At 41.8% G+C, this 24995-nt stretch overlaps 1 protein-coding gene across 1 annotated transcript; it reads right to left on the bottom strand.

Annotated features, from left to right (window-relative positions):
• Positions 1-54: 54 nt before the first annotated feature.
• UGCG (UDP-glucose ceramide glucosyltransferase) lies at positions 55-24775 on the bottom strand. Its single transcript, XM_084504490.1, has 9 exons — positions 24615-24775; positions 11672-11813; positions 8484-8586; positions 7465-7566; positions 6980-7092; positions 5005-5183; positions 4518-4604; positions 3858-4047; positions 55-2479 (listed from the first exon to the last, which is right to left on the bottom strand). The coding sequence occupies exons 1-9, from the start codon at positions 24710-24712 to the stop codon at positions 2309-2311; spliced, it is 1185 nt and encodes a 394-aa protein (XP_084360616.1). The 5' UTR covers positions 24713-24775; the 3' UTR covers positions 55-2308.
• Positions 24776-24995: the final 220 nt, after the last annotated feature.

Below are 24995 nucleotides of genomic sequence, written 5' to 3'. Positions count from 1 at the left end.
TCAAAGCTGCCTTTTTACAATGCCATTGAACAAAATGCAAAAAAAAAAAATGTATTCCAAACATTGTATTCAAAATTTATTTTTAAATAAAAGAAAAACAAGACAATGATTTTAAATAAACATGGTACATTCTACATATCTGTATATCAACACAACTTTACATTAGCCATTTTTAACTTTTAAAAGATCTGTTGCAGCATCTTCTACAGCATCTGACAGTGTTGGTTTCCATTCCATAATCAACCAGACAATACTCAAATTAAACTATTTGCTTAAGCTTCAGTTTTCTTGACCAAAGATGGCTCTACTAATACAAAAGCACCCGTTAAACAGTTATCCCCACTTACATTTTTAAAATGAAGCCTGTTCAGCCTTTTTTGGTTTTCTGTTCCATTGCCTGCATAGAAATCAGCATAATGCTACGTTGCAAGCTATGCTTCACTTCAACAGCGCAATGAATTGCATCGAACTTCATGAAACAAAGATACAAACGTTGTCAGCAAAATTCAACTATGTAGAAACTCTTAAAAACAATGTTTTCGTGGGTCACAACTAGACTAGCTTTCAGTGTGCAACTTTCCTCAGGAAAAGTTTCTTCCTGATTCACATGAAAAGAATGAAGCATGCATCAAAAGCCTTTGTTCATACAGAAATGCCCATTAAAAGAAGTTCCATTGTATCATAAGGCAAAAGAAATATTAAGGTGGATAAAGCATTTTGGCCCAGAGTATGTTTAACACATACATATACATTACGCTAGTGTGTAGCATATGACAATTAAGGGATTGGCTCAGTAAGGTAAAAGTATCCATTTTTATAAATACACATCATTATTGCTAATATGCTACACGTTATAATCCAACTTTTAAAGCTGCTTTGTTGGCTTCAGCCTTATTATTAACAGCTCACATTCATGGTGGCAATATTCTATCCCATCTGAAGTAAAGTAGCATAAATACAATTATGAAAACAAAAGGCTTATGCAACATCCCTCTCTAGCTTTGCTGTGTTTTTTGTTTTGCTTTTAATTTAAAAGGTTCAAAGAAAACAAGTCCAGTTCACCACAAATTAGGAAGTCTCACAATGAGGTTGGAAACCAAGCTACAGGGAAGGGGTCAGAAAACACGGCATGCATTATAATCTAGTCTTTTTAGTCATACCACTGGAATACAAAAGTCCAATTTAAAGGCTAGACTAACAGTAGTAGGCAAAAAGCCAAGAGTAGACTTAGTTTGATATTTAAATTAAGATTACAACTTTAATCAGTAACAGCAAACTCACTCAGCCCTTTAATATATTCACAATAACTACTGCAATTGAATACTTAATTATGATACTAGTGTAGGTATGTATGTTCACTTTAAAAAGTTATTAAATACCTGCATCATGAAATTACATTCTTAAGACATTGTGTGTGTAAGAAAATAGCTCATGTGAAATGTTTCTGAAATGTATTTCTGCTCCTTTCCACTCCCTAGTGACCCCCCCGCCCCCCTAAAAGCATCCACTCACACAAAACACCCCTTATAAAAGGATGGAAATAGTGAAGGGGACCAGCTAGGCTAGTTACAGCACAGTGCTTAACAAGGTTCAAGACCGAACCAGATCAGAGTTGGCCAAAATGTGCTCACAATACATGACTGTCTAATAATTCCTTTCAATGCATTCTATCAAACTCAGTCCACTTTTGGTTCATTGCAATGACAAGTATTTCATATATACATATAAACACGAGACTCCAGCTTCACTTTAGCTTGTTTTTGCAAAGCGTTTTTACCTTTCCATTTGTTTTGTTCTGCAGCAACTACAAGAGGTAGGCATAAAGCATTTAAGAGCTTCTTTCCCGAGGTCCTATTACTGGTTCAATTTAGTGGGATATGACAGAAATCAGACATACTTTTTCTGTGATTTTACTGGGTGTAGCCTTGTGCAAGCCAGCTGGACAATAGCTATGTGACCCCTGGCTTTGCTAGGCCAGTACACCATGGAGTAAGAAGCTGTTCATATCCAGGAGGATATACGTATAATTTTTAATTAGTTTACTGCAGAGCATTCACATAGCAAGTAGATGTCAGGACCAATTCTCACCATTTCTACTTGTACATAGGAGCAAGGTACCATTTGGCCAAAACTACAGATGTATTTTCACAGATGCAAGTGCCATGCAAAAATAAATTAAGGAACAGATACCAAAACATACAAGTAATAAAACTACTGAAGGTAGATTTTCTTAAAAGTACTTATATAAACAATTTATAATACTTTTGATCCCCTTTCTCTTTTGACATTCACAGTTACAAAGCTGTGGCTATACATCAAGGATTTCTTCTGCAGTGCCTCCGCAACGTAATCTGTAGCGTCCTGTCCTCCAGCTAATAGTGGGGTCCCACAAAGCAGATAGGAAGATATAAATTGTCATGGATTCTCTGATGAACCAAGCTACTGCATAATCAAGTTTTGAAAAGCACAAAGCACCGCCCTAGGAACGTAAGAACAAATATTTAAACATGCTATTCCAAAGGAATTTTGGAGTTATCTCTAACACAAGTGTTTTAACAAGTCTATACTAAAGCTTACTGAAAAGATTTACGTTATCAATAAACTTCTTTGAATCCAATAAAGTTTTCCTATTCAAAATATTACCCATATTTAAACATGCAAAGCTTGACAGAATGAGCCACAAGGTTCAAAGAATGACTTCTGTGTTGAGCAAAAGGCAAGGAAAAGTGTAAATATTTTTTCCTTTTGACGCTCTGTAAAATTGTGTTCAAGCAGGCACTAGGTTCTTGCCACAGACCCCACAACAGCAGCACCTACATGGGAGAAGTACACTGCTCTTTCTCAGGAGAGAAATTCAAAAAACTCCAAGCTTTTAGCCTTGGAAAAAAGTGGGATTAAAAAGAGCTTAGAGCCTCTGCCTTTTCTATTCCTTTGAGGATTTCCAGCCACATGCAGAGCTGGAAACTGAGGAGGCTTCAGAAGGCTTCAGAAGTGGAAGACTAGGCACAAAGCTCTTCCCCTATTCCATGTACACGTCACGCATGGTGAGATGAGGACTCAGAAAGGTGACTGTGAAACCTGCCTGTTGGTGTTCTACACAATCAACAGCAGAACCAATTTATCTTTCTAGTAACTGTTAAGGCTACAAAAAGAATATTTTTCATAACGAGAGCTATTTGATAAATTTGTATACACAAGCAATCGTGGATCGGATTTAGATGGAATATGGTCACAGAAAAAATAGCATAAGGAATTACAGCATTAAAACAGCAAATGCTGTACTGACTTGTGACATCCTTCTATATTCAAAGTTTTGCTGAGGTTTCACTTCTTCCAGTGATGGAAAAGAATTATTTTTAGAAGACTACATCTGTACAATAAATCCATTATTCAATATCAAAATAGAGTAAGACTAAGTAATCGTATACTTAAAATGTACATATAAGCCTCAAGTCATACAAGACAAAAGAACAACTAAGAAAGGAAGAAAACTAAAATCCCACAAAGCTGCTGTTCTTGGACTCAAAAAAAAAAAGCTTAAAAATTCTGGACATGCTGACGTAGAGCAGACTAGAAACAAATGCAGAAGAGGTAAAGTCAACACAGAAGCCAACTTTCAGAGCCTATGTAGAGGTAGGTGTACTCAGAAAACAAGATTACGAAGAAGCACACTTACACCCTCCTTTTATGCTTCTATAACTGAAGCTGGAAGGTGGGTAGGGGTAGCAGTATTTGACCTGGTATTTCCTTGACAACGTCAAGAGAAGTATTTTGTCCCTACAACCACATTTATCTTTTTGCTGAAGTAGTTGGCACTAAACACTTTCATAACCTTTGAAAAAAAAAAAGCTACATACCTGAACACCTCTTAGTTGAATGTAGTCAAATATAAACCATGCCAAGCAGTGACACATGAAAAATACCATTATATCCCATCTGAACACATGATGAGCTGCCCAGCCAATAACTAGACTGGCAACAAAGCACTCTGAGATTGGCTCACAGATTATTGTGGCAGGCAACATGTTAATTCGCAGTTTGGCCCACCTAGGAAAAACAAATAAATAAGTTCCAACTATATACAATTCCTTATGTCTCTTCAACAGACTCATCAGGTGAAGAGCCGACAGGGTCTTTCTCAATGCTAGTTTAATCTCATTTAATGTACACCTCCACATTAAGCATGGCAAAAAAATCTCCCTTTCAAACATACTGTGCATAGTATTTAAAAGGTATAAAGTTGTTGTGTTGTTTTTTTTTTGTTGTTGTTGTTAAGGTTTTTATTTTTTTGTTTGTTTGTTTTTTTAAGATGTTAATATCCTAGTCCTACTTCTGTGGAAAGCCAGCACCCCTCTTTCAGCACCAACAAGAAAAGTGCTTCAGGCCATGCATTGGAACTTCATCATTCTGGATATTACATTAAATGATGAGAGCCAAACTTCTATCAAAATAATTTAAGTTTTCCCCATCAGACGCAAGTAAGAGGTGAGAGGGAGAAGTAAAAATTTAAATTTTACCTGATCATTCTGGACTGAAACTGAGAAATAGAATATGAACCAGAGTTTTGCATTGCAACTTGCGTGGCCATTGCAAATTTCCAGCCCCTGAAATATAAATGTGTATTTAAAAAAAGAGCAAATAAGAAATGCAAAGACTAATTCTAGAACAAACATCTAAGAATTTTATTAGACTTGGAAAGTTTCTTTGGTATATATGCCACATTTTTATACATAAGCAAAACAAATTGAGCAGATTTTATCAAGTCTCTTGCTTGGAAGGTAGCAAATACCACTTGAATAATATTTACTCCAAGTTCTCTGAAACTTTTTTTCCCAAAGGAATAGAGTGCACTGTGACTTAGTTATTTCTCCAAGAATACATTGACAGGACAAAGCACATGTAAAATCTGTTTGCTGTATACATGTGAAACTGACCCAACTGCCTTTATGTAAAATAAGAATTAAAACTGCACTTAAAGCAATAAGCAATGTCCAGTCATCTTACCGGTCAGCTATCGCTTTGGCCATAAAATAATCTTCCGCAATGTATTGTGCAAAAGCTATCAGTCCTCCAGCTTGATCCAAGACATCCTTCCTCATCAAGCACGACATTCCTGTCACACACTTAAAGCCAGTTAAATTGGCTGAAATATATGACCTTGGATGTGAAGTTCCAAAATAAACCTGCAAAAACAAGACAAATAAGACTTTTAAAGATCTACCTGTATTTATGCAAGTACTACCCACAGCTTTCTCCTGTAAGTGTTTGGAAAAAAAATAATCTAGACATGGCCAATTATGATGATATACTTGGAAAGATCTTCACCACCCACATAAGAAATCTAAAGTATCACCAAAACTGATAAATCTAATAGTGATATGTGCTGTTTTTATAAATGTAAGCTGTTCATTAAATCCATGTATTGAACTACCATATTTAATTTGGTATTTAATTTCTAATTAAGAGGTTGTTCTCAGGAAGTACATACTAAAAATCATACTACCAATCACTTATAGATTTGGTTATAGAAAAAAAGATATGCTGCTTCCTTGTAAACATCAAGTAAATTTCTGCATACATTCTCAAAGAAGCTTACTATACGGTGGTATAGAACCAGTGGAATTTTGTTTATTTAACGTACATGCAAGAAGAAATAGGCAAAATAAAAATTCAGATTGTAAGCAAGTTATGTTTTTGTAAGATCTAATATAGAACCAGCAATTTTCTACAGAAAGACAGTTGGTACTGAGCATTAGCACCTCTCATTACTTCTTCCCACTGATGGTCTTACTAATACACTAATTCATTCCAGAAGAGCCATGCTGATCTTACAGCATACTGGATACGGGAAGAAAAAGCTCTTCCAGGAATACAGTAGCAAGAGATGAAATACTGTACTAAGGAGATTAACAGCAATACTAAGAATTTTGTGCTACTGCTTCTTGCTCCCTTAAAAAAAAAAAAAAAAATCAATTCAGACTTTCTGCTGCAGAAAACTCACACGAGCTGCTCTCTCTCCACTGAATTTCCCTGCACTTTTGTCTCTCATATTTTGCCTTTGACTAACATCAGACTCAGGGCCATAACGCCTCATTCATGCCAGCTTAGAATAAAAGATAATTGATTAAATTACTTGCCTTGAGACAAAAGGAATAAACAAGAAAACTCAACCTCTTCATTCTACAAAAGAGAACTTACTGAGAATAGAGAGAGGGAAGAATAGGACAGATAAACATAAGTGATATAAAGAGGATAGACAGAAATCAGCTGTTCACCTTCTCTTCCAAATGAAGCATTAGGAGACACGAAGTACACTACAGAAGAACAAAGTTCAGGGTGAACAAGGTGGTGGTGGCTGTAACTGTGGAACTTCCTGCTACATACAGCTGTAGATGTTGAAAGTCTAAATGGACTTAATAGAATGGAAATGGAATGGAAATGTTCTTCTAAGAAAACCATTCCTACTAGTATATTGAGTAAACAAACAAGGCTACTTTCTGTTCAGGATCTCTCCCAGCTTTCTGGTATTTTCAGCTGAGCGACTACTATCTGAAAACAGCATATATGCCTTGCTTAGGTTCTGTTCTCAAAGGTGCTGCTTATACGCTGAGTTGTAAATAAGACACTGTATGAAAAGGACTATTCTGGCATACAGCCATTTTTGTATTCCTATTCAAAAGGAAACATGAAATGAATAGCCTTTTCTGAATAAGCAGTGAAGAAGTTTCCAGTTTTAATTAACTTTAAAATAAAATCCTGCACTCTTTCTTGGAATTGCAAACTTAAATATTCAATCAATGTTTAGTGGACTGTGGTTGAATTTTCAAACATTTAAACATTATCCTAGATAGTCTGAAGTGTAACTGCAGCTAAAAATAAATGAAACATCCCTTCACTTAAAAGCTGCAGAAGGCACTATACAACTTTTAATCAGCCAGCAGCGTGTTAGGGAAAAAAAAAAAAAAAGCATTGCACTGACCTGTTCCAGGGTAGCAGCAAATCCCTGTCTGTCTGCAACATAGGGAAGCCCATGGACCAGGCCTACTTTCTCAGTCATTTGATTGGCCATATCCGTCAGTGTGTCTGGTGTGACTAAGTGACAAATGAGAGAACAATTCATTGAACAGTGCTGTCATTAGCAAGAGGCTACTCTACAGAAAATGCAGTGACTCATTTTATTATGAAGAGCAGGTACACTTCAGTGTGCAGTAGTTTTGGGCAACAGTGTCAGTAAAACAGTAATTATGATTAGCATTATTATGATCAACAGCAATTAGAATGAAAGCAGGTTAATATTTTTTTTTAAATGGTATTTATACTTTTTAGAGATGAAGCATCTTTATTCTGTGAAAATATCTTTCCAGAATTTCTATTTCTATTCTCATTTAAAACAATCCCACACAACTGCTTGCTTGCAGCAAGTAAGAGCAATACAATTGTCATCACATTTCAACACCCACCTACCTCGGATTCCACTATCACAGATCCATATCAGATCATATTTGGCAACTTCATAGCCAGGCATTAAGTTATTAATTTTGGGGTTGATGCCAACCTTCTTGCCACCTAAAAAAAAAATGTACATAAAATGCATGCTTTTTACAATCTAGGCTCAATATTCCAAATACTTAGATGTGTTAACTGAAACAGAATAATCTAACCTCTCAATTCTTTAAGTCCAACTTAATAGAAAGATTAAAATTTTAAGTGTTCCTTCACTTCTATATTTTAGCTCTTACTACAATTATGCAGAGGGTTAAAAAGGAAAAGGATTCAAGTGCTTCCTCATAATGCCAGGGTAATAAGGTTAATGACATTGAAAGGACAGTAGAACTAAAAAGCTTGTTACTACATTCTGTAGGGTCAATGCTGTTTGCTACTACTGATCACGATCATTATGCTCTAGGCCAATTTTATTAAAAAAAAAAAAAAATACAGAACAGAAGCAAGAACAGTGAGACAGTTTGCTCCTAACAGATATGATTCAGTTTATTTCATGTCAGAGAAGCATTATAGCTTTCTAGTTAAAACTAGTATTTAGTTCTAATATGCCTTATTCCTTTCCTCTAATATAATCAGAAAGAGAAGAAACAGACTCACAGTCTCCAAGTTGGTGAAAAAGGATTATTGTAACACCTCAAGCTCAAATACACCCACAACATTAAGTAACTTCCTGCATGTTTAGTTCAGCACAGAGATGGGATTTAAACTGATGAATTCCAGATTTAGTAGAAAAAAGCTGGGGGGTGAGGAGGGGCTTGCACAAATGCTTCTTCCTACAGTTTGGTTTTGTTTGTTTTTAAAACGAGGTCTCAAATTATGAATACAAAATTAATTCTATACTTCTCTCAAACAGATGACTAAGCTACAGAACCAACGCTGTCAGAACAAGACAACTATTTATTGCAGAATACTGTACAAGGAGTTGAAGGCCTAAAGAGATTTTTCAAGCTAGAGTCCCACCCCAGAGCTGCGCTGCTTACCTATGAACAGCCTAGCATCAACATTTGGGTATTTGCCAAGGAGCTTTTTGCAAACATCAATAGCTGGATCGTCATGATCTTGTACACAGAGTAGTACTTCATACTAGTAAAAAAAGAAAAACAGAAGTGTACACAAATGCACAGATGTTTTTCTGTTTTGTTTTTACACACACACACAATATCAGTATAGCTGAGGGAATAAAGCTTAATGGTACACCAAACTGAAAAAATAAAGAGCACTGGGATAGAATTGGAAAAAAAAACTAATGGGGTTGTTCTACAGCTAAATAAGACTTTTTCAATGTGCAACCACATGCTTGTGAGAAGAACCTAAACCTGTTTCTTTATAAACTGTTGTCATTAAGAACATTCATTTTCCTGTTATTGGAAACGTTTTTACTGGGCACAAAACAAGATATTCTGGTACACATAAAAGGTAACATTTTTTGTTTCACTGCCATTTTTGCTCGCATACGAATCTTAAAACCGAGTTTACACTCTATGAAATTACAGTACACAAAATAATTAAAGAAATGATGATACAAGCCATGAAAGCGTTAGCTTTCACAGCAGACCAAGCAATCTGTATCTTGACTTTCAGTCAACATACGTTAATTTCCAAACTCTAGTATGTCAGAACTGTGATTGAATTTTATCTTTACCAACAGAGCCTGTAATGCTCTGAATGCTTGCATGACAAAACAAGGAAGACACTTAAAAATGGAATTCAGACAGTCAGGTTTCTTTTTATACCCCTAAGAGAACTCCCTAAGATGTTAACACAAGCTTTATTGTACATCAAACTGCATCTTCCCTTTCTTTACTTTGTAGTAGATGTAGATGCACAGAAGATAATCCTTTGAGACCAGTAAGTGTGTTCCTAAGCACATAAAAAAGCTAAGCTCAGGGACATGCATCTTGCCATCGTAATGTGTATACATTTTCCTCATCAACAGAAAAACAGTTAGAAAAACTATCAAGAGGTAAAGGAAAACTGTAGCAGTTTCAGCAATCTACATGCTTATTACATGAACTACAGACACTAGAGTGAAAAAGTGGCATTTTTTAAGAATCACTCAACAATGTTTTGAAACAACTTTACAAGTTTGGAAGGAAACATTTGTTTCTGCATTTGCAAGAGATTCCCTGAATGCTCCTTACTTGACATTACAAGAAGTTAATAGAGGTCCATACAAAGAACATTCAGAAAATTTAGATCTCTGATCAAGAAACCTAGCGGCCATTTTTACAGACCAAAAATTAAAAATTCAGCTTAAGAACAGTATTATTGTTGAATCTTATTTACAATTGCTATGCCAAATGAGAAGTTCCAACTACTGATCAAGACAGTTACTTCAATCTCCCTCACACTGCTTTAACACCTACCTGAACTTTATTTTACATAATCAAAAATAAAGCTGAATCTCAAGAGCTGAGTTCAGTGACAACCATTTCTGATGTTTTCAATCAGTAAGAAGTAATGTTTTTACAGTTTTGAATAAAATAAATGGAATAAATACATTCAAGAAAAAAAAAGATAGAGACAAAAATACAGCAATCAAAAGTTAGGTTGTGGAAACTTAAAATCATTAACCACTAAATAGTAGCTAGTAAGACTTGGTCTAGCGCTACAGACTACCGGACAGGCACATTTATGTCTCAGAGTGCAAGCCTAAAGCCTGCTAACCTAAAGAGTCAGTAATATTTGCTTCACATTATTTTTTACCAGCATAAGAAGTTGGATTTAAAAGGCAAAAGACCTGTCTCATTAAGCAGGCAGGTCCTTCCACTATTATAGAATGGTCCTGACATCTTGAACATCAGGAAAATTACCAACTGAAGAAATTAGCGCTTTACTGCTGATTCAATTAAATATGCAAAAGAACAATTATTTTTGCTGGTAACTTGTAAAATTAATCTTCCATCCACAGTTGCATTGACATTTCTATATTCACAGTCTGAAAGAAATTCAACGAGAAAGAACAAAAAGCTTTGACACGCCAACATTTGTACAGAGAAAAATTCTTTTACACAGTAAATAGTCTTTGTGTACAGTAACAGACTAAAGAGCTACAAAGTATATGACTAAAGCAGAAGAAATACAAAGATGCTTATCTACATAAACATTAGAATCAGGTTCATTTGGATATAACAGGAATGGGGGGATTTCTGCCAAAATTTCAATATGCATAGTAGGTTAAAAAAAAAAAAGTATTTGTAGTCAAGTGTTCAGATGCTCATTAAAGTCATAGAATGTCTTAAGGTCGCGTTGCAAGCTTTTTGCATTGTTTGCAATATTAGCATATAAAGAATGCCTCAAGCGTGCTTTAATTTATTTTGGCTACACTTAACCTTTATTGCACTTTTCAGTGAGTCAAAGGATTCAAACCTGCGTGCCTCAAGCTTTTCAAAGGCCATGGATGTCATTACAAAAGAACAATCCAATTTTTAGTAAGTTCCAAGTGTTTTGTTGTTGTTTTCTTTTTTGTTTGTTTGTTGTTTTTTTTAAAACCCTACCAGACAGTTTTGAACTCACTCCTAAATAGCACACACAACAAAAACCTGCTGTAGAGCTTACCCATACCTTTAGCCTTCTACAGCTGAAGGAACATTACCAGAAATGGTTTTGAGAAAGACTGAGAAAAAAGTCTTAATATCTCCTGGGTTCAAAATCTTGGCCTGTAGTAGGAATAGCGTGTTTTCCACACACGGTAGCATAAGCCAGGTACCCAAGGATGCAGCAAGCATTTCTACTTTATGCTGTACAGTCCTTAAAGCAAGGACAGACTCTGGCACTTATCACATATATTACTTATCACTAATATTACAAAGTCAAACAGTGTTCAAGAGCAAATGGGAGCTTTTATTAACTATTTATTTTCCAGCAGTGGCTAAGTGGCTTGGAGACTCTGCACCTCAACGTTTTTTTATAGGATAATCTCATCATTGAGCAATTCTTTGTTATTAATGTCTAGAGTATGTTTTATTCCCAAGTCTTAGCCATGTTTCTTCATAAGCAGCTTTTTTAAGAGCAATATTTATTGTCTGGAACACATAAAACGTGTAATTATGCATTAGCTGTGGAAGGAAGAACAACTCACTATACAATCAAGTTGAATAGCTCTAACATAAACACTTGATACCAGTTAAGAAGGTATAAGAAGAAAGACTGAAAATAATATACATACCTTGGGATAATCCAGTTCAAAGAAGGTTTCTAAATTGTTGATCAGATTAGGATCCACACCTTTCAACGGCTTGAGAAGTGAAACACCAGGAAGCTTGCTATACGGCTGTTTATCCGTAGCTTTCTTATTTAGGTGAAGACGCCTGTAAGAGAAATAACACATCACCATAAAAGAATGAAGATACGCTAGAGAACTCTACTCAAAATACTGTAAACACTAAGGAACTCGGAAGTTAAAAACTGCTTCAAAACTTGGTTTGTTCAGCATTTTTAGACCTGATGACAGTTAACACGTCAGAGGCAATGCCCAAAGAACTTCAGTGCTGAATAGGTTAAATTCAACCTCATTCAACTTTCTATATATTTCAGATAAAACTTCCAAACTGTACACATTTTGAACAGTAAAAGTATCACTTTCTGCAGTCTAATCGGGAGATGAGATTTTCCTGCCTTCCTACAAAGTATTTAGAATTATTGGTATTACAATGGGATAACCAGAAAAACAACTTACTGTAAACAACAGAGAAAAAAAAAAAGAAGAGTCATGTTATTTTTCCTATACTAAATTATGCAAAACTTAAATCAAGCTGAAAGCACAGGGGAAAACTGATCAGCAGAATCAACAGTTAAACATCTCCGAGAAAAGTACAACTATCAACTATAGTGTAAATATCCTAAAAATTAGATACCAGACCTGGTCAGAATCATGGATAAAGTGAGAAAAAAATCTAGACTATCACTAATATTTCAGCAATAAATATACAAAGTAAAATTTAAAACCGTGCCACAACTCACTAACATGAATGTTTAATTCTACGCTCCTGTGTGAATTAATGCAAAATTAAATTCTCAGTGGGCCAGAACACAATAAAATTTTAATGAAGTAAATATGTAATCTAAGTAACTGCAGAAAAAAAGTATTTGCTGAAACGTAACATTTGCAAATTACTACAATATCAATCTTTGCAAAATGAGTTCTCATCTACTGTATGCTGCAGTAGTATGAAAACATGCACAGTACTCAGACTGAAATAATATTTTGTATTAAATTTTTTTACAATTCACAAGATGCTGCCTAAAAAAGAGAATAAGGCGGTTGTCCACTGAGTGGAATTCATCCTAGTTAAATGGCAAAACAAGAGGTCATGTTCCTGCAGCTTGCTCCTGAAGAATGTGCCTGATGAAGGGAAGCTATTGATCTACTAAGAGATTCCAGGAGTTCTTTACAGTTTTCCCTGAAACGGGACAGCAACATCCTCACGTGTTACTTCCTCTGCTTCCCCAGAACGCTCCTTTGAACGAGTTTTGCAGCTGGACACCAGAAGCTCAGCACAGAGAGCACCAGCAATGGTTGGTCCAAGAGACAGAAAGACAGATGACTGTCCTCACGCTGTCACCAAGCCTGAGCCTGGGCACTGCAGAGGTGAACCGGAATTGTCTTGCAGAACAATTAACAGAGAAGGGACAGTCAGAGCGAAACAAGGAAAGTAATAGTTTTAACAGTTCAGAAAGCTACCACAATGATTTCCTTGCCAATGTTCACATAAACATAATGCCCTTGTTTGCTGTTAAGTATGAAGGGAGAGCAAATAATGTAACTTTGAAAAGGAGGAGTAAGAGGCATGTAAGGCAAAAAAATTTTTAAAAAATCCATTTTAAATGGACTGTAGCAATGCACACATAAGCTTTGCATACAGAGGCAAAATCCTTAAGAACAGGGTAACAGGGTGGGAAGAGAAGAGTGAATGGAGGGAGGAAAGGAGAGGAAAAAAAAAAAAAAAAAGGAAAGGTTTGTGACAGAGAATATGCAGCAAGTGACAGGACTGCAGAGCCTCGCCAGGCGTTACAGCACAAGCCCTGCTGACGTGCAGGACTGCGGAGGTGACTGAATTACATAAAGGAGAGCCTACACACGCTGCGAGTGAGGAAAGCCCTAAAAAACCTGCAAACGGGGCACGTGGCATGACCAGGATCCACCCAGCTACACAGCACCACAGACTGGGAATTTTAACAGAGCACAGTTCAGTGGGGTAGCACCGATGGTAGCTTGCTACCCTACAGGTAAGCCATCAGATGACCTGCTACTCGTCACGCCGCACTCAAGCAGCATCATTTTACACCGATACGGACGACTTGTGCATTGACACAACCTGAAGAAGAGTGGAAATGCTACAGCTGAACACCTACCATCACCAGAGAAACTGACCAGCCATCACGGGAAATAAATTAAAATACTCAGGGCTAGCAGCTCAAGGCCAGGCTGGATGGGGCTTTGGCCAGGCTGGTCTGGTGGGAGGGGTCCCTGCCCGTGGCACTGGGTGGTCCTTAAGGTCCCTTCCAACCCAAAGCAGCCTCGCAGGCTGTGGTGCACAGGCAGCTGAGATAGCCCAGGAGATCTTTGCTTTGGGAAGAGGCTGCTTTCCCTGCTTGTCATTCTGAACCCACACAAACACACACGCCCTCTGGTCAGCTCCCATCTTAGTCAGCTGAATCATTTCACACAGGGATTTGTGGAGAGCAGGATCTGCGATGGAATACCAGATCTGGGCTCGGAGCATGAGAAACAAGAGGGAGATGGTTTCCTCTTCTTCTGGAAGCAGAAAGGTAAAAAGCAGGAGTTCACCAGGTTTAAGGGACATCCTACTGAGCACTCTGAGGCCTACTACACTATTCTTTCCTAGGGTCCTTCCTCGACTTCAGAAGGATTTGAAAACTGCAAAACAGATCCGTAAGCAGAAGACATCACCTGTTACTCCATTCATCATGTCAGCATTTTCTCAATGCAGTTTAGCAAGCACACACCCTGAAATGATGGCCAGGATGATCAAGCAGCTTCACTAACAGCGAAGAGAAGGCTCCCCTGGTGTTCCTCCTCTCCCTTGCCTGTTTGGTGTCAATACACTTGCAGTGGGATGAGGGCCAGTCCCCTGAAAACCCCTCCACAGCTGGCTGGCACAGAAGTTGTCCTTCGCAGCATCCTCTCCCTTCCAGCTTGCTCCCTGTCCTCACTGGCCCACCAGAAGGGCTAACCAGTATCAGCTGCTGGTAGAAAACACTGCTGCCACTTACAAGACATGCCACTCTCCCTGGCATGGCTGCATGGAAGAGGCTTTCCACACACACTCACAGAAAAACGCAGAATTAAAGGTCTCAAGGAGGGGCGGAATGAGGCATAACCTGGGCTGTGGGGATGACACTTTTTCGGGAGGGAAATGCTTTCAGAACACAAACATCAATTTGCTCTTCCAGTTCTGGGAATCAGGAGCTCAATTAGCGGGCGGTAAAGACAAGTACAACCATACAATGCAGAACAATAAAAACCTTATCTCGTGCAATTTAACATTTTTAACTTCAAGCCTTCATACAGAGCTGAAACTCCCTGCGAGGTGCTTTCTGAACAGCTTAACATGTTATCACAGAAGTCACATTCAGCACAGGCAATGCATAAGGTGGTGCAGCCTTTTCAAAGGTGGGGTTTTAGATTTTGATTTATTTTTTTTTTTTAACTCCGTGTTTGAAAAAAGCTGAAGCAGGAAAAAAGAACAAAAAACCTTATCTTTTGGAAATAAGTAAGAGCAAACAGTTTAGACCTCAACTGAAAACCTCTAGCAAACACCCCCCTTTTTTTAATCTAGAAATTCCTTCCCTACTCCCCTCTCTTATCCCCACGCCCACAAGATAAAAGGGAAACAATCAGGCTCCCATACAATGGGCTGCAGTTAAACATAAAGGGAACCCTTTTACCATCCAAATCCTAGGTCCTGCACAATTTGCCCGTGTGCTTAACAAAAGCCTCGCGCGTTGCCTGCGCCGCAGCCATTGCTGGATCATGGCAAGCACTGAAACGAACCTGGTCCTGCTCGAAGCCTACCTGCAGGCTGCCATCAAAACAGCAGCTCACTCACGCCTGGCTTCTGCTTCCCCACACCCTATAAAGCAGCCAGGGCCACGGGATAGATTGGATCAGCCGGCTGACCAAACCGAGAGCTACCCCACGGAAAGAGCTCGCTGCTGCTCTGAGTCACCACGTCGCCACACGCTCGCTACAGGCAGATTAGAGCGGCAGAAACGTTTAGGAAGGTGTAGGGGTGGAAGGGGATTTAGATTATCCCTTTGGGCAGCAAATGAAGAGCCAGCAAGGCACAGAAGTAGAAGTGCTTTTTGATACAGACTCCTTGCAACGAGTGCCAGGCAGCTTCAGAGGACTGCACCCCGTGTTTTATTTATGAGGGCACCTCCAGCGGACGGCCACAGCTCTGCGCCAGGTAAACCACTCGCAGCAGTGAGGGCTTAGCACAGAAGCAAGTCCCAAAAAAAAAAAAAAAAAAAAAAAAAGCATGAAAATTTTAAATAAAGCTTTGTAAGATTTGCACTGTGAGATAATGCAGTTCAAACCTGAATCAAAAAAGTTTTCTGACTTATTTTGCAATTCTGTCGGGAGAAAATAGCACATCGTTATTAATTTCAGAAGGGACAAGTTTAAATGACAACATCGTTTTCTCAACATTAAATAAGGTGCTTCCTACAGACCCATTGCTGCTCCTTACTGCTCCCATCGTGCCACTCATCAACATTTTCCATTTTCTTCCCCCTGAAAGCTTCCAAAACAGTTAACGGCAAGTAAGAGAATTGTAGTAATGACTGGCCAGAGATGGCATGAACAAATCAGACAGACTCTGTCAATACTTTTCTCCTTATTTTAGTGGTTGACAGTCCCCCCCCCCCTTTTTTTTTTTTTAATTAACTCATTTTCATGTTTACAATGTTTCCAGAGTACAAAATAGCAGCAGAAACCTCACCCAAACACCAATGTACTCAAGTCTGAACACACAGTCCCAGTCCCTCCTTGTATCAACTGAGATAATAAGAAAGCTACACACCTTGTCTGGCCTACAGGGCTGTCAGTGCTCTCTGCAACGGTCTTAAGGGACCTTCAAGACTTTCCAATAAAGAAAGCAATTATGAAAACCTTCCAAAGAAAACATTAGAGTAATTTCTATACTCAACACAATATTAAAGGCTTCAGAGAAGTAATCCCCCCACTCCCTCAGCAGATGGGAACCAGAAAAACCACCTTTGCAAATTTCATCTGCCTTCTGTACCAAAAAGCCACAAAAATATACACACAACACTTTGGTCACAGGCCCTAAAAGAAAAAAAAAAATCCTTCCTTCCTACATGATCTACGTAAAACTATCTGCCTGGAAATGCTGTTGTGAAACCTGTGCATTTCACCTCCCCGTTACAGATGTTTGAAAGGGAACACGGAGCCTCTCAGTTTTGAAACACCTCGCTGGTGTTTCAAAAGGCTGTTGGGTACAGCCCTCACCGCAGCATCTCCACCACCAGCTGTACCACCTCCTTCTCTGGAGCCAGGCAGGCGAGAGGCCAGCAGAAGACTCCTGCAGCCTGGAAACCCTGCCTGCTTCCCCCGCTCCCCCAGCCCAACACGTGTCTGCGAGGATGATCACGGGAGGAAGAATTTCTCACTTCACCATGCGTGCTCTCACGATGGAGACAAGTCTGAAAGATTTCTGCTTTAACTCTTACTCCAGCAGAGTCTGCAAGGAAAACATGTTTCGGATTAAAAAAAAAAAATACTATTGTGGCAGAAAGCACTTAAGACACCTCCTCAAAAATAGCTCTGCATGTTGACCGAAGTCTAATTTTCAGCATCTTGATTTTGCTACAAGCAAGGTATGCATACAGCCAGAGAAATACTTCTTCAAAATGAAGGGCAGCACGCTATCATTATCAAACCATAGCAACAATCACCTGAGAATTTGTTATTACACAGACAGAATGAAACAACACCCCAGAACAAGTACTTACAAATAGGACATTTGCAAAGACGAAAATTGATGTTTCTTCACCTAAACAGCTTCCTTCTCCATGGACTACACTGCTGACAGAAGCCTTACCAAGGGGTTAAAAACAACAAACAACTAACAAAACATACAGACTTTGGTTTTCAAAGAGGTATTTCTGAAGAGGGGAACAAGCAATGGTTTAAAATAGACCAAAGCGACTACCAGCAACAGAGATGTGTTGTTAGTTATCCAGCTGTTTTAATTAATTTTTTTAAATTAAAAAAAAAAAAAAGGTTAGTCCATAGGAGCACCTGTGAGGTCAAACTGCTTCAAGAAATACAGTTTCAAAGCAAAAAAAAGTTACAAGCAGCACTGCCAAGACAGTCTTTTACTTGGTACTATGCTTCACTGCGGCTTTCTGCATTTGCCTACGCTTGTAAACATGTTTTACCTTACTTGCCCAGAAGACAACGTAAGACTTGTTTTATGCATGCTACAACCTCAGTAATTTGACTCAAGGTATGAATTAGCCCAAGCCAAGAACAAGAAGGTATAATCTAGCCTCGATCTTTATCAACTCTAAGTAGCGTATTTAAGAAAATGCAAACTATTCACCTTGCAATAAGCAAAAATTACAGGCTTTTTTGATCTATTGCGAAATATTTGAAGTACGTTAATTATTTTTCTACACCATAGTCTCCAGTAAAATGCAAGACCAATGTTAGGGGCATCAAACTTGCAGAACTTCTTTCAGTTATAAGAAAAAAATTACAATCCCGATGAATTTGACTACTTTTAACACTACTTTTTTTTTTTTGACTTCAGGAGTGCTCTAGCAAACGAGAAAAACTAGTTACATACTTTGCATGCCACACAGGAGTTCTGACAAATTCCACAAATTCACTCTTAAAGTCACTTGTCATGGCCATCTACCACCTTCTGCCTACACAACTTCATCAAGTTGCACGCACCTTTATGGCAACCTTTGCTTTACAGACAGCCTCAGCTTCTTTCCCCTTTTGTGAGATCTTGATTAAGGTTATGGTAGCCAGCACGTGAGATATCTTCTTCCTCGTCCCACTGCTCAGATTCTTCCTCTGCAGCTGGCAGGCAAAGCTGGATGCTGCTTGGCCTCCAAGACCCCAGCTTACACTGGTAGCACAATCCATTTCGCTCCCTTTAACCTGGTTTTATGCCTTGTATACCCCAAATCTTGCAGCCTTCCATCTTTCCCTTCCACACAAGCCATTCACCAAGCAGACATGGTTGGCCCTACCAGCACACTTGCCACGTTTATTGCACCACCACCACCCCTCTTTCTCAACATACTGAGGATATCACCCGCAGGTTTGCCACAGCTGCTCTCCTTTAAGCCTACCCCAGACAGTCTTTAATTTTGGCTTTGGATTCCCCCAAATCATCCACTTTAAGAGCCTCCGATATTACACTGCCTCCCCACAGTTTATTACCTGTACCTTATCCTCCTGACACATAACATTAAAAAAAAAATCAGCTAATTGGCTACAGCATTATGGCTTTTCTCCAACATTGTTACCACTCTCAGATTCCTGGTTCTCTGCTGTTTTGCTTTCCTTCCTTCTAGTCCAGAAACACCCAATCACAAGCTTAGTGCATATAACTCACAAATTAACACTTGCCTTCTCCAGGTCTGTCTTTCCCTACAGATCACCTAAAATTAAGCCTGGTGACTACAAGAGTCAGGTAAATTTGAGGTTGTCTAAGATTAGCAACATGTACAGCTTACGTCCTCCACACCACCTCCATCCCCATCAGTCCCTAGCTAGTAGGGACCAGCATCACAGGAAGGTAGCAGCGTCACCCAAGACCAAACAGAAGTTTCAGAGAAGTGCCCGACTTCTCCTAACTCTCTGGTGTCCCTCTCTGTGGTCAAACATGCAAGCTCTGTTTTTACTTCCTTTTAACCCGCTGCATTTTTGCAGAAAGATTACTAATGGAGATCATGAGCTCACTCCACTCTCTGTTCCACACAGATGAGACCGCAGGTGACAATCTGCTGTTAAAGCTACCAAACGTTTCAGATCAGGTTTGTTTGTCATCAGCTGCATAGCTGGAAAAAACTATTCACCTGCATGGAAAATTTCAGCCTAAATGGTTTGAGTTCAATACAGATTCATCTGAGCAGCGAAGAAAAACAAGCCCAAGAACAGACAGAGCATTCTGCATGTGCTAGGAACCTCCCAGCCGCTTCCTGGAGGAGCTCCAGCACGCATCTCTCAGTTTTCTGTTTGATCACCAACAAGAGGGAAGGGTACCTCTCATCTCACAAACAGGGACTCGCATTATCTCCAGGGAAGTTCATCCAAATCTTAGCTCGCTTACGCCTGGCGGTACGTGATAGCACGTGCTTCCTCCCCTCGTAGCTTCTGTCTGAGGGCTGCCTCTGAAGCAGTGCCACAAACCAAAAAAAAAAACCCACAGCCCTGTCACGGCGAAGGGAATCGCTACTGCTCATCCATCTCCTTTGGTCAATCCGCTGCCAGGCACTGACAGTGACGGTGGAAAACCAAGACAGCCTGAAGGAAGGAGCCGCCGTGCCAACAAGCAGAAAGGTCAGAAGGACACGAGCAAGGATGTCAGAGCAGAGCAGGGTAGGGCTGGACACAAATCATCGACTGAGCAGCAAGGGAGGGACAAATACAAATACAGGGGGACAAGACAATAAGATATGGACAACAGAATCATTGTGTTAAGAAGGAAAGGTCACAGTTGCTCTACAGTAACATGTTATTAACCCAAAGATCAACATGACTTCACAAAGAGCAGAAATCAAACACCAGCTATGCTGGGGGGGAAGGGAGCTGGTGTTTGTTTAGAAGAAAACTTGATTTTTCTGTATCTTTGTAAACTGAACTTCATCCTTAGATGCATATGACTCACACCAGGGGTGTTAGATATGTTTTTAGTCAGATTTAGGAGTTTTACTACACTTATGTTTCTGGAAGTCTTGGGTTTCACTCAGACAAGGCATAGTACACCTAATTATACCTGAACAGTGCATGAATACAAAATCTGTGGTTTTTTTTAATCACTGGCTACTCTTTAACATATAGACATTTTAAGTATAATTAGAAGCTAAAACCAGCAAGTAGTTATCAATGAAATGATATGGTACTATCCTTCCCGCTGATACCTGGCGAACCAGCACAATGAACAACTTGTGTACGGACTGACTATGGATCCCTTGGAAAAAATAAGTAATAAAATAATTTAAATGAGGTGCTTGTACTTGGAATTGCTGCTGACAGCAGGTACAAAAACAATGGAGACTCAGGGCTGGAACAGGACTCCACGAGTCCCATTTCGAGGGCCAGGAAAACAGAGCAGGAAGCTGCGAGCAGGTTGAGGTTTTGTGAGCTCGCACTGGCAGAGCTCAGTGCAGACAAAACATCTCCGAAGATGTCCCATCCTCTCTTTGGTGCCCAAAACACATTAGCAACACATCTCTGCGCGGCATACAAGTTGAAATAATCAAGTCAAGTTATTCAGAGAACTGTAAAACATGAGCTTTCTTTCGTTTCTAGACTAAAGGCGGAAGACACGGTAGGGAAACAGATCGGGTTATGCTTAAGTCAGGCTTTTTCTAGCTTCTACAGACTTTGTTTGCCAGTCTTATTTTAGAAGCGACACAAAGTTCAGAAAACCATCATTATTAAACTAGAACCATCTATTTTAAAACGCTGTCAAAGCAGCAAACCCGCTGCCACAGAATTTGCCAGTCAGTCATTCAGAAATACAGGACGTATTAGAGTGCCATAAACCCCGAGAAAGCAGCTTCAGTTGTTTTTATTTTTTTCCCCCCCGATTTAAGACAATTTCTGTTCCACTGTTTGCACATCATCAGAATGATAGTTAGGCATCATTAACTCAACATTGATATTTTAGCAGCCTTGAAATAAATTACGATTTACTCCTCGGCCTCCTGAATAACACTTCAGCCGATATCATAAGATCCTTTTTTCGTGTTGCACTCCTTTCATTCCAGATACAGCTACGGGTTTGATTTTAGTTCTGAAGGTCTGCTTTGGCTGTCCACACAGCTTCAGAAGGTTTCAGAGTTGGTACATCCAGTGACCTCCAGCACTGAACTCCTGCTGGATCGGTGTCTCAGCCCCGACCCAAGCAGCTATACGCACGCAAGGGTCCTGCCCAAGGACCCAAGCTGGGCATGAAGGGTAGAGCCTGAAACAGGTCAGTCATCACTGCCTTATTACACAGAGCAAATACATGCAAACTGCCCTTTACCTAATTACTAGCAATAAAAAACTGCCATTTGGCCTGTGTTCATTTCATTTACTCCACTGAGTCAGTGCTACACGGTGAGCACCCGGCGTGTACTGGTTTCATAATCACATACTTCAGGCAATTTACAGAGATCACCTTTTGGCTTAGCAGTGGGGCCGCCTGAATTTCACTGCTCCAGCCCACGTGCTTATTTCGAAGGAACATGAAATCCACCAAACCCGCTGCACTTTTTATAAATCAAGCCCATTCGCAGCGAGGAAAGGTGGCAGGGGAAAAAGCCGTCAAGAACCAAGCTGACAACCGTGCACGACTCGTATCCCACGCAGTAAGTGCCTTGATGGGAGCACAGACAGTGGGCATTCTTCCTCCGACCAAAACCTTGCATGCCACCCTAGATATCCAAAACCTGTATCTTCTTTGAAGCCACTGCAATGCAAACCAGCAGAGCTGAGATGCTGCTATGACCTTAACCTTGGCAACTGCCGGAAGCAACTAAAAACAGGGAAAGATTACATTCTTAACAGATGTATAATCCCATTTATCTAATTAATTCACACATCTTCGTAGGGCATTTCCTTTTAAATCAAGCATCCGAAATGCTGAAGGGGAACCACAGCCTGAGGATTGCCTTGGCCACAAAAGCTTTGCTGAGCAGCTTTGGCATTATCATTCCAGCGGCAGAGATCAGCCCTTCCAGCCCACCAGCCAAGCACCGCTGGGCGCAGCACAGGCTGAGAACAAGCAGTCCCTACCCCTATCGCTTTAACAAGTGTTAAACCAACAGCATCATCCACGCAAAGAGAAAACGGCAAGAGTAATTACTTTTATCTTCCTCCCTTGCTTTCTGTAGCGGGTACAGTTTAATTAGTTTTCCGTGCGTGGTAAACATAATTCTGCTCTGATGCTACACCCTCTCCCTGCGATCCAGAGGAGTTCCCACGTGTAAGCAAAGACCCTGCACACCTCAGAGCTCTCAGCCGCCCACTGCTCCAGCTCTTTAATTTCCCCTCCAGCGAGGGGCAGCTGCGTGGCCACACTGGGTGCAGCGGTCCCCTTTCCACATGGCCAGGGCCCTCCACCACAGCTCGCCAGCTGGTCACGTCAGCTACCAGCTGCTCTGCCCGAGGGACACCCTCCTGCACCAGACAGCCCTGTTGCTGGCCCTCCTCCAGCAGAGAGGCACCCAGATCTGCGGGGCCGGTCCCCGCGGAGCCCTGCTGGAAGCACGCCTTTCTCCAGGGGTGTCACAGCCCGGGGCAAGCGCCCGGCCAGCTGGCGAGTTCCCAGCCCGTTACTGCCTTGTGTACCAAGCAGGGGTGGCACACGCAGGCAACAGGCGCCCCACAAATTGCCAGTGACAAAACCCACAGCTCTGCCCAGGTTTCACAGCCACGGCGCTTACTCTAGGGCCAAGCCATGTCAGGTCTGGCCGCTGCCCGTGTTCTCCACCAGCTCCTGGAGGAGGCAAAGCAGCCTCAGCTTGGGGAATTCTTCTCACTTCGAGTTACTGCCACTTAGGGGAAAATTAATCGTTGTTTTGGGCATTGAGGAAAGAAAGCAGAGCACCAAACTTCCAGAGAAGCGCCTTTTGTTTCCCTTACCCAAACCCGGCTTCAGGCAAAGACCTTTCCTCCCCACCTGAGCTCCTCGTGCTTCCCTGCACCTTACGCTCAGCCCCTCCTGACCCAGGCGAGACAGGCGGCCGTGGTCAGTGCACAGCCACCTTCTGCCCCACCTCGCTGCTTGCTCATTTTCCTTCCTCCTTAGCTGTTCCCTGCTCCAGCAGGTGCAGCTGCTCTGCCGTGACTCACACACAGGTTGCACTCCCTCTGGCAGCATCCCTGCCCCACTATGGGTTGTGCAGGGGCTGCAGTCCCTTGGGTGTCCCCTGCCTGCCCTGCTCTGGTGTCACCCACCCACAGCGGGGTCCTGTGGCGAGGGCTGCCAACAACATCCCCCTCCTGCACGGCCCCCTGGCTCCCCTCTCGCCACAAACCTGCTGTTCATCCTCTCGCATGTCTCCTCCTGTGTCTCCCTGTGGGTCTCCTGCCCCTCACAGCTGCCGCTCTTCCTTCATTATTCATGGGCAGCGGCAGCACCGCCGCACGCTCCCGCACTGGATGAAGTTTTGGCAGGCGAGGGGCTGTTTTCACCTGGCTCAGCGCTGTCCAGAAGCCGCCGCCTGTGCTCCCACACAGGGCACCCCTGCAGCTCACCAGCACCGAAACACCGCTGATCCTAGCGCAAATTTCGATACTCTCCGATGCCTGCGGTGATGCAACAGCGGCCTTTCGCTTCAGGCAGCGGCACAAGCCGGGTGCTTCGTGCAGGGGGCGAGGAGCCCCCCCCAGCCCCTTCCCCTCGGGGGCAGCGCCCTGCACCCAGCTGAATCCAGGGCTGGGCTCAGCACGCTTTGTTACACAGACCCCGGGCACCCCGCGACCCAGCACCGGCCTGGAGGTGCTGGTGGTATGGGGGGGGGGGGGGGGGACACGACACCCTGCGCACACCGCCATCATTCACCAAACCACCGAGAATAAATTAAAAAAATAAAATAAAATAAATTTAAAAGCAGGAGGAGGAGGGGGCCTCCCCGCGCCCTACCTCACCCCCCCCCCCCCCCTTCAGCAGCACTCCAGGCGGCGGCGCAAGGTCGCCGGGCCTGAACGCCGACCCCTTTATCTATTTATTTACTTAAAATATTCTCTTTTTTATCATTTTTTCAGCCAGCACGAAGGGGTGTGCGGGGAGCTGCGGGGTCGAGCTGCGGGGCCCGTCCCCGTCCCTCCCTACCCCCCCCCCCCCCCAGATACCCCCCCATACCCCAAAACCTCTCGCCCCTCAGCTTACGTGTAGATGATGGACATGAAGTGCATGAGCCACAGCACGACGAACAGGACGAGCCCGAAGATGGCGAGTCCCTCCAGGGCCAGCGCCAGCACCGCCATCCCCGCTCCGCCGCGGCTGCGCCTCTGCTCCCCGTCCCCACCGCGCACCGAGGAGGAGCCGCTGCCGCCAGCCCAGCCCAGCCCAGCCCAGCCCCGACCCCTTCCCTTCTTCCTTCCCTTCCCTTCCCTTCCCTTCTCTTCTCTTCCTTTCCCCGGCCCCTTTCCCGTTCCCCCTCCTCCCGCCGCCGCCTTTCTGTCAGGCGCAGGCCCGGCCCGCCGGGCAGGGGCGGGCGGTTATGGCCGGTACCGCCCCCGCTGCCGCCCGGCCATGGCGGCGGGGCCC

Source organism: Aythya ferina, assembly GCF_964211825.1.
Source record: "Aythya ferina genome assembly, chromosome: Z".
NCBI classification, from domain to species: domain Eukaryota; kingdom Metazoa; phylum Chordata; class Aves; order Anseriformes; family Anatidae; genus Aythya; species Aythya ferina.
Note: the sequence above shows the minus strand (reverse complement) of the source record. Positions and strands in the feature narration are given on the sequence as shown.